The sequence below is a fragment of the Schistocerca americana genome, chromosome 6, assembly GCF_021461395.2.
Source record: "Schistocerca americana isolate TAMUIC-IGC-003095 chromosome 6, iqSchAmer2.1, whole genome shotgun sequence".
In the NCBI taxonomy this organism is placed as follows: Eukaryota; Metazoa; Arthropoda; class Insecta; order Orthoptera; family Acrididae; genus Schistocerca; species Schistocerca americana.
The window spans coordinates 453,306,285-453,322,525 of NC_060124.1; the positions used below are offsets into that span (position 1 = coordinate 453,306,285).

General features: G+C 44.2%; 1 protein-coding gene across 1 annotated transcript in view; it reads left to right on the plus strand.

Annotated features, from left to right (window-relative positions):
- The first annotated feature begins 3,360 nt into the window (after window positions 1–3,360).
- LOC124619368 (ATP-binding cassette sub-family G member 1-like) overlaps window positions 3,361–16,241 on the plus strand; it is a 480,300-nt gene continuing 467,419 nt past the window's right edge. The window contains exon 1 of the mRNA XM_047145693.1: window positions 3,361–3,579. Within this exon, the coding sequence (XP_047001649.1) occupies window positions 3,474–3,579 (106 nt within the window). The 5' untranslated portion in view covers window positions 3,361–3,473. The remainder of the gene's footprint in view (window positions 3,580–16,241) is intronic.

The window sequence follows — 16,241 nt, forward strand, 5'->3', positions numbered from 1 at the left end:
AACCCTACATTTCTGCAGGATAATGCACGATCGCATGTTGTAGTTCCTGTACGGGGCTTTCTGGACACAGAAAATGTTCGACTGCTGCCCTGGCCAGCACATTCTCCAGATCTCTCACCAACTGAAAACGTCTGGTCAATGGTGGCCGAGCAACTGTCTCGTCACAATACGCCAGTCACTACTCTTGATGAACTGTGGTATCGTGTTGAAGCTGCATGGGCAGATGTACCTGTACACGCCATCCAAGCTCTGTTTGAGTCGATGCCCAGGCGTATCAAGGCCGTTATTACGGCCAGAGGTGGTTGTTCTGGGTACTGATTTCTCAGGATCTATGCACGCAAATTGCGTGAAAATGTAATCACATGTCAGTTCTAGTATAATGTATTTGTCCAATGAATACCTGTTTATCATCTGTATTTCTTCTTAGTAAAGCAATGTTAATGGCCAGTAGTGTATATTACAAAATCTGGCTCCACTTACAAGTGGATCCCTCACAAAGTGAAACAATTAATCATAACCTGGTACTTTTCGCCGATGATACAAGTATAGCTATCACACCCAACAGTCAAGAATTAACTGGTGAAATTGTAAATGATGTTTTTCAGAAAATCATTAAGTGGTTCTCTGCAGATGGGCTGTCATTAAACTTTGACAAAACACAGTATCTACAGTTCCACACAGTAAATGGAATGACACCATTAATAAATATAGACTTCGATCAGAAATCGGTAGCTAAGGCAGAATATTCAAAATTTCTAGGTGTATGCATTGATGAGGGGTTGAACTGGAAAAAAACACACTAAGGACCTGCTGAAACGTTTGAGTTCAGCTACTTACGCTATTAGGGTCATTGCAAATTTTGGCGATATACATCTGAGTAAATTAGCTTACCACACCTATTTTCATTCTCTGCTTTCGTATGGCATCATATTCTGGGGTAACTCATCATTGAGTAAAAGAGTGTTCATTGCACAAAAGCGTGTAATGAGAATAATTGCTGGAGCTCATCCAAGACCATCCTCCAGACACTGATTTAAAGAGCTAGAAATCTTCACTGTAGCCTCACAATATATATATATATATATATTCACTTATGAAATTTGTTGTTAACAATCCGAACGACTTCAAAAATAATAGCAGTGTACATGGCTACAACATTAGGAGAAAGGATGATCTTCACTACTCAAGTTTAAATCTAACTTCGGCTCAGAAGGATATAAATTTTGCTGTCACAAAAGTCTTTGGTCACTTACCTAATAGCATCAAAAGTCTGACAGATAGCCGTATAGCATTTAAAAGGAAATTGAAAGAATTTCTTAATGGCAACTCCTTCTATTGATTAGATGAATTGTTGGATATAGTAAGTGGGTAATTTCCCAACCCCCATAAAAAAGAATTAAAAAATTGAGTGGCATGTAATATTTTGTGTAATGTAATATCTTATACAGGGTGTTACAAAAAGTTACGGCCAAACTTTCAGGAAACATTCCTCACACACAAATAAAGAAAAGTTGTTATGTGGACATGTGTCTGGAAACGCTTAATTTCCATGTTAGAGCTCATTTCAGTTTCGTCAGTATGTACTGTACTTCCTCGATTCACCGCCATGATTTCATACGGTATACTCTACCTGTGCTGCTAGAACATGTGCCTTTACAAGTGGTTCATGCACGATGGCGCTCCTACACATTTCAGTCGAAGTGTTCGTACGCTTCTCAACAACAGATGCGGTGACCGATGGATTGGTAGAGGCGGACCAATTCCATGGCCTCCACGCTTTCCTGACCTCAACCCTCTTGACTTTCATTTAAGGGGGCATTTGAAAGCTCTTGTCTACGCAACCCCGGTACCAAATGTGGAGACACTTCGTGCTCGTATTGTGGACGGCTGTGATACAATACGCCATTCTCCAGGGCTGCATCAGCGCATCAGGGATTCCATGCGACGGAGGGTGGATGCATGTATCCTCGCTAACGGAGGACATGTTGAACATTTCCTGTAACAAAGTGTTTGAAGTCACGCTGGTACGTTCTGTTGCTGTGTGTTTCCATTCCGTGATTAATGTCATTTGAAGAGAAGTAATAAAATGAGCTCCAACGTGGAACGTAAGCGTTTCCGGACACATGTCCACATAACATATTTTCTTTCTTCGTATGTGAGGAATGTTTCCTGAAAGTTTGGCGTACCTTTTTGTAACACCCTGTATATATTGACTTATGAAATTGGTTGTTAAGAATCCGAACGAATTCAAAAGTAATGGCAGTGTACATGGCAAGAACACTAGGAGAAAGGACGATCTTCACTACTCAAGGTTAAATCTAAGTGTAGCTCACAAGGGGGTAAATTATGCTGCCACAAAAGTCTTTCGTCACTTACCTAATAGCATCAAAAGTCTGACAGATAGCCATATAGCATTTAAAAGGAAATTAAAAGAATTTCTTAATGGCACCTCCTCCTACTGATTAGATGAATTGTTGGATATAGTAACTGGGTAATTTCCCAACCCCCACCAATATATATATATATATATATATATATATATATATATATATATATATATACCGAGCGAGGTGGCGCAGTGGTTAGCACACTAGACTCGCATTCGGGAGGACGACGGTTCAATCCCGCGTCCGGCCATCCTGATTTAGGTTTTCCGTGATTTCCCTAAATCGCTCCAGGCAAATGCCGGGATGGTTCCTTCGAAAGGGCACGGCCGACTTCCTTCCCCATCCTTTCCTAATCCGATGAGACCGATGACCTCGCTGTCTGGTCTCCTCCCCCAAAACCAGCCAAAAACAGCCATATATATATATATATATATATATTGGTGGGGGTTGGGAAATTACCCAGTTACTATATCCAACAAAGTCTGGCCGTACCTTTTTGTAACACCCTATATATATATATATATATATATATATATATAGTGCTATCTTATATAGACACCTTTTATTAACCCGACTCGTTCCACATCATTACGATGTGTCGTATTCATGATCTATGGAACAAGTACTAATCTAATCTACTCTAATAATCGGATAATGGAAGCAATATCGGTATGCTTGTAATCGATTGCCGTAAAAAGTAGAACTAATCGATTAATTGCAGTTACTCGCCCAACCCTGTTCCTCGACTGCTACGGAGCCAGCTGTGCCCCGTTCCGCCGGCTTTGGCGAGCGCGGCTGCCTACCTGCTGCAGCCGGCACTGTGCGCCCTGCGCCTTCACCTGCGCCCGGCCGCCCGCTCTACGTAGCGTCTGTGGCGCCTCGGCGGCCGGCGCGACCTTGGACACGGCGCGGCGCGTGGGGGAGGCCCCTCAGCGGCGCGCCGCCGCAGCCACCGCCAGTGCTCCATCGCCCAGCGAGCCGGACGGCAGCTGACACTCCGCGCCGCCCGCCCGCACAGTGCCGTGTCGTGCCGCGCTGTGTCTTGCTTCCGCGACCCCCGCGCCGACCCGACACTCCGCGACCACCATGAAGACACACCGCGCCGTCCTCGTCCACCTGCCGCGCAACAAATCCATCGACATAGGCTTCTCCGACATCACCTACAGCGTACGCGTCGGCGTCACCGGCAAAGGTACGCGCGCTCTGCGGGGGATCGATTCTTCACCTCTGGAGAGAGGGGGCGAATCTCTCGTGCCACGAGCTCGTAAACTTCGACAGTCGACCGTACTCCTCACCAAATCGATCGTAAATTTTGTGGACTACCTCTTTTAACTACCAACTTTCAGGAGTGGCCTATCTAAGATGTCCAATGGCAGTGTTACTAATTCGTAGGCGGAGGTTGCGTGTTCGAATCCCAAGTATCGTTGCTCCTCATCTGCACTACAGTGATCGAATTAAATAATACGTGTGTCTAGGTATCATGGTATTTCCATGACAATAGACATTGTCAGATCGTGGCTTCTTGAAAACACAGGTTAATTTCTACAAAAATATAACTACAAATTTTTTTTTTTTTTTTTTTTTTTACAGAAAATCTGTCAAATACCTAGTGAACTGATTTTTCTACAACTAAGAAACAAAACAGATTGGAGAAACATTTGACGCACGATAATATGTAAACAAATGAGGTGCCGATTGAGAATTTAAACTTCAGTATTAAATCTAGAATTTTGAAGAATACTAGAGGATATTTATTTCTCTGGTGTGTTAGGTAGACCGTGCGCTCTGTTGTTCTGTGGCCTTAGATACTATTGCCACACAAAGCTAAGAAATGGCATATGTTTCTCCAACCTGTTTTACCTCGTACTTTTAAGCAAATAATTTCACAAAACATCTGACCGTTTTCTTAGAATTGTTTTTATTTTCAGGTTTTGTTCAGATGTCATGAAATATATTCAATTATTGACCGGTATTCTTTTATTATTAAGAGCATGTAGATCAAGAGGAAACAGAGAAGTTTCAGTTCGCTCTGTGATTTGGTATTTATTTTGTTTTTTTCCGCGTGAAATAACTCGTCTGCCCAAATAAGCCCACTAAAGCAATTTAATTTTTTTTATACAATACTGACCTTACTGTTAGTTTCGATCTCAAATCGCTAATTAGGTTTTTCTTGATTTCTCTGGATATTTCCAACCAATGAAACTATTTATTTTTTTGCTAAATTGACCTCAGGCTGGTCGATGTGATACTCTGTTTATTTACATTTATTCATTTCTCACTCTTGGTTTGCCTATGAAAATTCGGACAATAATTCATTGCGTAATTTCTTCGGAATCTTGTTTTCTCTCCGCTAAAACATTTCACAAAAATACGAATAACCTATGCACTCATGTATCAGTGAATGAACGTATAATCTGACTTCTAAAATCACTAATAAACTGGCCACGTGGCTGATGGAGATGAACTACGGCTGCAGCGTGAATACATTTGCTTCATTTGAACCAATGATTTACCGGTGCAGGCAATGGTCCGTAAAAAATTCTAATAAAAGTCCGTGTCGTCAGCACTGAAGCACATCCAGCCATCTACTCACAGATTTAAGGGCAATGAGAAAGAAAACCGGGGTCAGTATATCCTGTTTCTCAACACCGAGACGATCGATGCAACAGACGATAGGAAAAGAGGTGGCATTGTAATTAAGACACTGCGTCTACATGACTGTTTGCTGTGTACAAGCATATGTTGAAAGTCTTCACAGCACAATGTCTTGTTAAATGAAGGTTACAAGTCGAAATAAGTGCAACGCTGAAAACCGTCCTTATAGTCTTTTAAATTTGAGCTACTGCTCCGAAACGCATTGGACACGAAGAGGAAAAAAAAAGACATTGCAGCTGGAGACGGTATATTACTACCAAAACTATCCCTAACTTATTAATATTTGTTTTTACTATACATCATGTAAGATAAATACATTTGGGATGGATGGTCTCGCTATGCTAAACAAAATTTTCTCCGCTGAATGTTGTTCAAACAAATTCACAAACTTCTCACTTTTCACTGTCATGAGACAGCCGATATCACCTCCCTTTTCGAAGTTCAAGTGTTCTTACGCTGAATGAGTCCGCTAACAATGCTGAGGTCAGTGCTGATAAATGTTATCTTTGTTTTCTTGCGATTCACTATCGAACTTCCTTAGTGAAAGGCAGATAAGATTCCTCGTAGGCTATTCCTAAAGTGCCTAAAAAATATCGCACATTTCGCAGATGGCAGACTTATCGCCTTTTGCAGTTTCGAGATGTGTGCACCGCCTAGGAATTGTCATCTTATGAGACTGGCCCTTTAAAGAGTTTACGTGCTATGTTTAGCTTCACGCCTCTTACGAAATACTTTCCACGTAGGCTGAGACGGTCAAAACAAGCCTCCAGAGACAGATAAACAGGAAAATAAATCATGGTTGTAACTGTAGCATGTGATGAGAACGACTCGTTCGAACGCCAGTTTCTGCATACGTCCATGTAAGCCAGCACATACCACCAGTGACGACGATCGCGGAACACGTGTCAGTACTGTTGTTTATTTACCTTCCCTAATGACCTTACTGGAGCTGCACCGTGCAGCCAACGATATTTGTTCTCTATTGTGAAGCCGTCAGTCACATGTAGGGGACACTTCTTACTCTTATTCATTTTGTCATACTAATATTCCTTACTTGAGCTGAGCTGTATATGTGTCACGCTTTGCTCATAGTACTTGCGAGGGACGTTGTCGCCTACGCCAAATTTCCAAACTCTAAATCAGCCTCAGTGAAAGTCTAGAAACAATAGTTGTTCACCTGTTACTCCTAGGGGACAATAACAATGGGAATAGAAAATCTTTTGAGTCATCAGAATAGTACTTGTGACAAAGACACAAATTCAGCATAAAAAATCACATTATTGAGGAAATTTTTATCATGGCGTATTAGTGCTTCATTTCGATTTTGAAATGCGTTACTTTCGTGCAAATCTGTCAAATAAATGGTAGTGACCGAGCTGTTTGCTTAGGAATGTGTTCTTGCGATCTTGATGTCCACTATGCGGTAAGAGACAATGAGAGAATCTGACGCTGCAAATTTGTGCGTCCAGTTGGTGGTAGATGCCTTTAAAAGAGGAGCTATACGAAGCGACATGTGTCTAAATTTGTCCCTTCAGCCGGTAGAAAAATTTTTGCATCTTGTTTTTCTTGAGACTCCACTGTAGCTCCGTCTCTTTTGCCTTCCGATACTCAGAAGCGAGTGTGTGCTACACTGTTCGCCCAGTTCCTCTGAACTGATTGATTGTAATGAAACTTGGCGCAGTGTAACGATACACTTGAAAATCGGAAAAAAATGGTTCAAATGGCTGTGAGCACTATGCGACTTAACTTCTGAGGTCATCAGTCGCCTAGAACTTAGAACTAATTAAACCTAGCTAACCTCAGGATATCACACACATCCATGCCCTAGGCAGGATTCGAACCTGCGACCGTAGCGGTCGCCCGGTTCCAGACTGTAGCGCTTAGAACCGCACGGCCACTCCGGCCGGCGAAAATCGGAAAACATGCAGGTGTTAATATGCCATGACGGTCAGTTCCCTGGTACAGCGAACATAGTTAATACAAAGACAATGGTGCTGAAGACTGTCTAATTTCTAAACTACACTACTGACCATTAAAATTGCTACACCAAGAAGAAATGCAGATGATGAACATTGGGCAAATATATTATACTAAAACTGACATGTGATCACATTTTCACGCAATTTGGGCGCATAGATCCTGAGAAATCAGTACCCAGAACAACCACCTCTGGCCATAATAACGGCCTTGATATGCCTGGGTATTGAGTCAAACAGAGCTTGGATGGCATGTACAGGTACAGCTGCCCATACAGCTTCAACACGATACCACAGTTCTTCAAGAATAGTGACTGGCGTATTGTGACGAGCCAGTTGCTCGGCCACCATTGACCAGACATTTTCAATTGGTGAGAGATCTGGAGAATGTGCTGGCAGCAGTCGAACATTTTCTGTATCCAGAAAGGCCTGTACTGGACCTGCAACATGCGGTCGTGCATTATCCTGCTGAAATGTAGTGTTTCGCAGGGATCGAATATAAGGGTAGAGCCACGGGTCGCAAACACATCTGAAATGTGACGTCCACTGTTCAAAGTGCCGTCATTGCGAACAAGAGGTGACAGAGACGAGTAACCAATGGCACCCCATACCATCACGCCGGGTGATACGCCAGTATGGCGATGACGAATAAACGCTTCGAAAGTGCGTTCACCGCGATGTCGCCAAACACGGATGCGACCATCGTGATGGTGTAAACATAACCTGGATTCATCCGGAAAAATGACGTTTTGCCATTCGTGCACCCAGGTTTGTCGTTGAGTACACCATCGCAGGCGCTCAGCCACGGTCTCCGAGCAGATAGTCCATACTGCTGCAAACGTCGTCGAACTGTTCGTGCAGATGGTTGTTGCCTTGCAAACGTCCCTATCTGTTGACTCAGGGATCGAGACGTGGCTGCACGATCCGTTACAGCCGTGCGGATAAGATGCCTGTCATCTCGACTGCTAGTGATACGAGACCGTTGGTATCCAGCACGGCGTTCCGTATTACCCTCCTGGACCCACCGATTCCATATTCTGCTAACAGTCATTGTATCTCGACCAACGCGATCAGCAATGTCGCGATACAATGAACCGCAATCGCGATAGGCTACAATCAGACCTTTATCAAAGTCGGAAACGTGATGGTACGCATTTCTCCTCATTACACGAGGCATCACAACAACGTTTCATCAGGCAACGCCAGTCAACTGCTGTTTGTTTATGAGAAATAGGTTGGAAACGTTCCTCATGTGAGCACGTTGCAAGTGTCGCCACCTGCGCCAACCTTGTGTGAATGCTCCGAAAAACTAATCATTTGCATATCACAGCATCTTCTTCCTGTCGGTTAAATTTCGCGTCTGTAGCGCGTCATCTTCATAGTGTAGCAATTTTAATGGCCAGTATTGTATGTCATATATCCATAAAAAATAAATATGGAAAGACGGAAATGTTGAAAAGAATGATGCTATAACAGAAAACGACTATAAAAATAAATTCTTTGCTAGACAACAGCTTTTCGTATACCGTTCCTGACGTATGTAATTACTCCAGGTTGCGTCATCAGGACTGTCAAGTCATACAAAAAACGTTAATCTTGTTTTTACATCAAAGGCTAGGTGCTTCTCATAAGCTGCTCACCGAGCGGGGTGGCGCGGCGGTTAGCACACTGGACTCGTGAGGACGACGGTTCAAACCTGTGTCCGGCCATCCTGATTAAGGTTTTCCTCGATTTCTCTGAGCCGCTTCAGGCAAATGCCGGGATGGTTCGTTTGCAAGGACACAGCCGACTTCCTTCCACATTCTACCCGAATCCGATGGGACCGATGACCTAGCTGTTTGGTCCCCTATCCCAAATTAACCAACGAACCAATAAACTGCTCGCTGTGAGAGTTCGCGACCGAAAATTTTTAGCGCTGTTACCAGCCATTGGTCGTGAAAGTCATGGCGGTGGGGGGGATATCTTACTGTCGCTGGGAGGAATGTTGCGACTCCGTGTTTCATCCTTTGCTTTACTTTTATTTGCATTGTAATACACAACGACAGTGTCATACCCGCATCTCGTGGTGTATTGGTTAGCGTCGTTGCCTATAGATCACAGGGTCCGTGGTTCTGTGCCCGAGCGGGTCAGAGATTTTCTTCGGTCGGGGTGGGATAATCGTGTTGTCCTAATCATTTCACGGCGTTTTCATCGACAAGTAAGTTGCGCAAGTGGTGCTACAAAGATTTTCTCTGCGCCGCCGAACAACGGCTAAAGAAGATCTCCTGGCGGATAATACCCTACCATCATTTCATTTCATTTTTATGAGAATGTAACGATTAACTTAACTCTCCTTCTTACGGGATTAGTTTGCGAGCTGTAAGAACACTCAGCAAGTCGTGAGTACCGGAGAATGCAGTATTTACCCGTAACTAGTTATGTGTCATTTGTGGTTATCACATTTTAAGTGTAGAATATAGCCATGCAAGAACTTATTTACGTGTGCCCTCAGCCAAATAGGTCATAGTGGCATTGCTATAAAAGTTACTATATTGCTATTACGAGGGTACCTCAGAAAATTCCATTTACATTATAAAAGCGAATGTATGTATTTGTCTGTATGCACGTATCACATATTCTCCTAAACCACTTGACCAATTTCAGATTTGGTACACATATCCCTTACTGTGAGGTAACAATCGCTGAGGAGGTAAGAGCCACCTCCCTATCAAAGTTAATGTTATATGACGTCATAAACAATTATATGTATGAAAAACTGCTGCATAATGCATGACGTTTAAATTTATTACTTCTCTGCTACTAACTCTATTCCCAATCAATTTCGCAGACGGTATGCACATACGACGCTAAAGGCACCTACAACATATCATGGTACCAAACATAGTTCAGTAGATATTATGTCATAAATACTGAGGTGCTTGAAAAAACTGCTGCATTGTGAATGACGTTTAAATTTATAACTTCTTTGCTACAGACTCTATTCACAACACATTCTGCAGACGCTATCCACACATGCCATTGAATCTACCTACAAAATTATGTCATTGTATAAAATATATATATATCAGGAAATATGACGACGTAAACATTGAAATGCGTGAAAAACCGCCGCATCAAGTACAAAGTTTAAATTTATTACTTATTTGATACTAACTGTATTCAAAACATATTTCGCGGACATTATCCACATTTGCCGCTGAATGTACCTACACAAGTATATCATTGTACGACACAATTCGAGGGATATGGCATCATATACACAGAGATGTATTAAAAAATACCGATCATGCACAAGTTTTAATACGTTCTTTATTACTAAGACAGTCCTACAGTCGAGTCAACGAAATGAAATCCCTGACAGCTGGCAGCGATTTTGACAGCTTGAAACTACGAAGTGCAAACGGGCTGTAGACGAAAACGACAGCCTTCTAGCCGGCCGCTGGGGCCGAGCGGCTCTAGGCGCTTCAGTCTGGAACCGCGCGACCGCTACGGTCGCAGTTTCGAATCCTGCCTCGGGCATGGATGTGTATGATGTCCTTAGGTTAGTTAGGTTTAAGTAGTTCTAAGTTTAGGGGACTGATGACCTCACATGTTAAGTCCCATAGTGCTCAGAGCCATTTGAACCATTTGAATAGCCTTCTATAGAGCTATGAAGAGGCGTTTTCGTAGAGATGTTTACGAAATCTTACTGTAAAGACGCGAAGCAGTTGCGCCCAATTTTTAGGAACTGTCCGGGATCATCTCAAAATTGTGGTAAGGTGTTATGGGACCAAACTGCTGAGGTCATCCGTCCCTAAGCGTACGCACTACTTAATGTAACTTAAACTAACTTGCGCTAAAGACAACTCACACCCACGGCCGAGGGAAGCCTCCGACGGGGGGAGCCGCGCGGACCGTGAGAAGACGCCTGAGACCGCGCGGCTACCTCACGCGGCGATCATCTCACACTGAGTCTGCTACAAACTTTCAAATGTGTTTTCACCAATTCATGGAAATGATTTTTTTTCGATATTGCAGTACAAGCAGATTTCATTTCTTGTTTTTGTTCCTAACAGAAAATTGGCAAAATGAATACCCAGACAAAGCCGGGTTTGTCATGCAGTAGTGAATAAAAGAGAAAATGATGACTAAAATCGTTCTACAAGATAACGAATTTCCTCAGAGAGTTGTCTGCACTTTTAAACGAGCTCATCTTTCACTAATATCTGACCCGTATTTTTTCCCACTTTTCTGTTTGTTTGCATTTGTAGCAGCAGACTTTCTTTAATACTTTTACCTCCTTCTTAAATCTTTAGGCTACGTCAACGAAGAGAGTTGCTATTCAGAGTTTTAAAAAAAGTGAAGAATACTTTCATGGGTGGTAGTACTCATAGAAACAAGAAAAATAAGTCCAACAAATATGGTTCCGGAGATGCATACTTTGTGCGACAAAAACGTGTTTACAGAAGGTGTTCAACGTGGCGTCCATTCATGACAGTACACCCCTTTGCCCTCTGCCGTAAGGAATTACGTTCCTTTTGAAGTATACCTGGTCGTTGTTGTATCTGCTGGCACGCATTGAAGATGCGACCCTGTAGTGTCCGCACATCGCTGATTGTCCTGGCATGTACCAATTCCTTAAATTGTCCCCGTAACCAAAATTCTAGGGGATTGACATCTGGACAACGAGTAGGCCAAGGTGTGCCCTCTCTCCCCCCTCTCCCCCCCCCCCCATTCCCCACTAAGCCGACCAATCCAGCGGTACTGAAATGTCTGCGTCAGATGTTCGCGCACATTGTGACGAAAGTGTGTTGGTGCGCCATCATGCATGAACTACATTTGTATTCGTTGCGGCAATGGCCCAGCCTCCAGCAAGGTAGGCAACAGCTTAATGAGAAAGTCCAGATAATGCGTAGCATTAGCACGTATGGCCCCATTAGTCTGTCACGAAGTACGCCTGCCCATACGTTGATTGAGAATCGGTGTCGATGCACGATTTCCTGAATTGCTTGGGAGTTTACACTTCCCTATGCAAGCTGGTTATGGAAATTCACAACACCTCTTGTGAACCTGTCTCATCGGTAAATAAAATCTTGAATGTGAACAGTGGATCAGCGGCACATTTCTGCAACAGCCGTTGACAAAACCGCCGTCTGGCATGACGATACTGTGACCTTGGGGCCTGCACGCGCTGTAGATGGTATGGATGCAACAATTGTTCATGAAGTACCCTCCCAGATAAGAGAGTAAGGTACGCCCTCTGCTGCTGCTGCTGCTTTCGTACACTGCCACCAAGAGTCTCTTCCATCGAACGTAGCAGACGCTCCTCCATGTCAGGCGTACTGACTGTGCTGTGCCTCCCACTATCTCTCTTCCCATGTGCTAGGGTACCTGTGTCCCTCAGGGGCTGGAAAAGCCTGTGCAACAGCTTATCAGAGGACACTCTGCGCTGTAGATATTTTTCAGCGTAGAGGGCACGGGCTCGGGGGCTACGTCTATTTGATGAATCATAGCAGACTATCATATCCGCCATGTCACTTGTCGACTAGGAATCGAGACGTGGCAGCACGATCCGTTACAGCCCTGCGGATAAGATGCCTGCTAGTGATACGAGGCCGTTGAGATCCAGCACGGCGTTCCGTATTACCCTACTGAACCCACCGATTTCATATTGTGCTAACAGTCATTGGATCTCGACCAACGCGAGCAGCAATGTCGCGATACGATAAACCGAAATCGCAATAGGCTACAATCCGACTGTTAGCAAAGTCGGAAACGTGATGGTACGCATTTCTCCTCCTTACACGAGGCATCACAACAACGTTTCACGAGGCAATGCCGGTCAACTGCTGTTTGTGTATGAGAAATCGGTTGGAAACTTTCCTCATTTCAGCACGTTGTAGGTGTCGCCACCGGCTCAAACCTTGTGTGATTGCTCTGAAAAGCTAATCATTTGCATATCACAGCATCTTCTTCCTTTCAGTTAAATTTCGCGTCTGTACCACGTCATCTCCGTGGTGTAGCAATTTTAATGGCCAGTAGTGTACATCATAATACCCTGCCGACACGTTTGACGCAGCGCCAATGCGACGACTGCGCTAAAATCCGAAACCATGCATTGCAGAACCCTTCCTATAAACACGTTTTTATCTCGGAAAGTATTCGTTTCCGGATCCATCTTTATTGGCCTTATTTTTCTAGTATAAACCCATTCATTGTAGTACGAACGTTTACTGTTTCTGTTTTCCAAAAGCACAATAACCCTGGGTTCGGTGTGGGGCAGCGGTGAGGTGGGTGGACTGCTGTGGCCTGTTGTAGGGTTGTGAACCACTGAGGGCTACGGCGGGGATGAAGCCTCTCCGTCGGTTCTAGGTTCCCAGTTTAATACAATACAACTGAAAGAATTAAACGAATAGAAATAACATTTTTATTCAAAGACAATAATTACACTGAAGTTCCCGCGATTTTTGTTGGTCCCTTGGATATTACAGAAAGCGGAACATGGCTCAAATGGCTCTGAGCACTATGGGACTTAACATTTGTGGTCATCAGTCCCCTAGAACTCAGAACTACTTAAACCTAACCAACCTAAGGACATCACACACATCCATGCCCGAGGCAGGATTCGAACCTACGACCGTAGTAGTCGCGCAGTTCCGGACTGAGCGCCTAGAACCGCGAGACCACCGCGGTCGGCAATAGCGGAATATGGTTCTGTGATCACCACACTCGACAGTGCATTCTCTTCAACGTGCTCTCATTTGGCCACAGCGTTGGTAAGGAGATCTTGTGTCAGGACGTCCCATTCCTACGCAGGTGCGGTTGGGAACTGCTGGATAGTCATTGGCAGGTGGATGTCGTGCAGTAGTCTTCCCTAGGGCATCCCAGGCGTGTTCTTTGGGATTTAAGTCGGGGCAACGTGCAGGCCAGACTAATCCTCTCGTTCCAAGAGCTTCGATGCGGTCGCGTAGTGTCACAAAGGCCAACAAGTCAGAGCAGGACACGCGCTCTCAGTTTCCGTACAAATTTAATTATGTGTATAGGTATTTCATCTATGGGTTACGGTGAGAGACTGCGAGCATCTAGGTATGTGATATAGATCGTCGTATCTTTTCATGAGGCAACGGCCTTGCCGCAGTGGATACAACGGTTCTCGTGAGATCACCGAAGTTAAGTGCTGTTGGGCGTGGCCGGCACTTGGATGGGTGACCATTCAGCCGCCATGCTCTGTTGCCATTTTTCGGGGTGCACTCAACCTCGCGATGCCAATTGAGGAGCTTCTCGACCTAATAGTAGCGGCTTCGGTCAATAATACCATCATAACGACCGGGAGAGCGGTGTGCTGACCCCATGCCCCTCCTACCCGCATCCTCTTCTTGAGGATTACACGGCGGTCGGATGGTCCTGGTGGCTTCTCGTGGCCTGAAGACGGAGTATTTTTTCATTCCATTGTCTTATAAACTTAGATTCTTAAATAAAAATATGACATTTCAGTATTTCATCGCTTATATTTTTATTTTCAGTAACCGGTTTTAGGCCAGCTGCCCATCTTCAGATCATATATTGCAGTTACAGAGTAACCTGTTAGTCAATACAATACTGATGGGTTATTATGTAACTGCAATATATGATCTGAAGATAGGCAGCTAGCCTGAAACCAGTTACTGAAAATAAAAAAGTAGCGATCAAAGACTGAAATGCCATATTTTTATTCAAAGAAGAATCGCGGCTATCCCAGTAAGACAATCATGTCTAGTTTTGTTAAATTTTTTACATCGCCAAGAGACTGTAGTCCTCAATAGTTGACGTAAATTTCAAGTTGATGCCTCTAAGAGTTCCTGACAAAAAGCGATCTTAATACACAAAGAGGCAGAGTGAAGGATGGACAACAAAGCGATCATGTAAGGGTTTTGTTCTTACGAAATGAGATAGAGAACTTCAAACGGCAGGGCAAAATGCACCCCTGAAAAGATGCACATGGAGAAAGAGTATTGCGTCACAGTTATGATGACCGGTGACCATATTCAAAGATTCGGGGGTCAGTCCGTCCATGAAACACCATACCTCCCAGCATCGGACGCTTGGACCACCAAAACGATCACCTTAGGCACTGTTCCTGAAATATCCTCGTCGCCACTGCAGAGTCTTGTTCAAATGGTTCAAATGGCTCTGAGTACTATGGGACTAACTTCTGAGGTCATCAGTCCCCTAGTACTTAGATCTACTTAAACCTAACTAACCTAAGGACATCACACACATCCATGCCCGAAGCAGGTTTCGAACCTGCGACGTAGCGGTCGCGCGGTTCCAGACTGTAGCGCCTAGAACCGCTCGGCCACCCCGGCCGGCCAGTCTTGTACCAAGGAAGCAAGGGAGATGATGTTGTTATGGGTGGCGGGTATTCTCTTTCAACAACACAAACGCACACGTAGTTTAATACGGTTCTTCACTTACATGAAGGTGCTACTTGAATAGAGTCCATGTGTTATGTTACAAGCTCATCAGTAACAGCCCTCTTGCAGACAGTACTGGTAATCTTGCTATTGTCATAAATCTGGTCGCTATGTACTGTCGTAACCTGCGATGTGAACTGAACCCGCTCTACGATTGAACTGATAGACGCCAAACTGGAATGTGAGTCTAGTGAGCCCCTTTGGTCAGCGGTGGTTGCCTAAATACATGCTGTGGAGAGGGCGTTGGCAGTGTGTTGCTTGTTGGCGTGTCTCTGGCCTCTCTCGTGATAGGCGTGCTTGATCCAGACCCAGTATCAATTTGGCGCTACATCTTTGCCGACCATTGTGCTGGCAACAGCTTATGCCAACACAGTTCCTGTGTGCATTGTGTGTTCCCACCTCTCGCCATATGGGAGTACTTCGAGAATCACTTCAGATTTAGTTTGCTCTCATCTGGTACGAGCATGCGACACCACTCCTCGCTCATCCAGTCCCTATGCTCCTGACACTATCGCAAACGGTACCATTGATGGGCAGGTGTTAACAGAACACCATGTATTGTTGTCAGGCAAAGACAGCACACCCAAGCAATCACCATGCCGCTATTCAGTGTGAGACTGTGTGCCTTTCAGTCCTGTTAAGTGTATTTGCAATTGTTGTGATGTGGCTTCCTTCTTGCCTGTTGTACTGTAGCAGTCATCTGCTACCGTAATAGATCTTGATCAACAACAGAGTCAAAAATGGTTCAAATGGCTCTGAGCACTATGGGACTTAACATATGAGGTCATCAG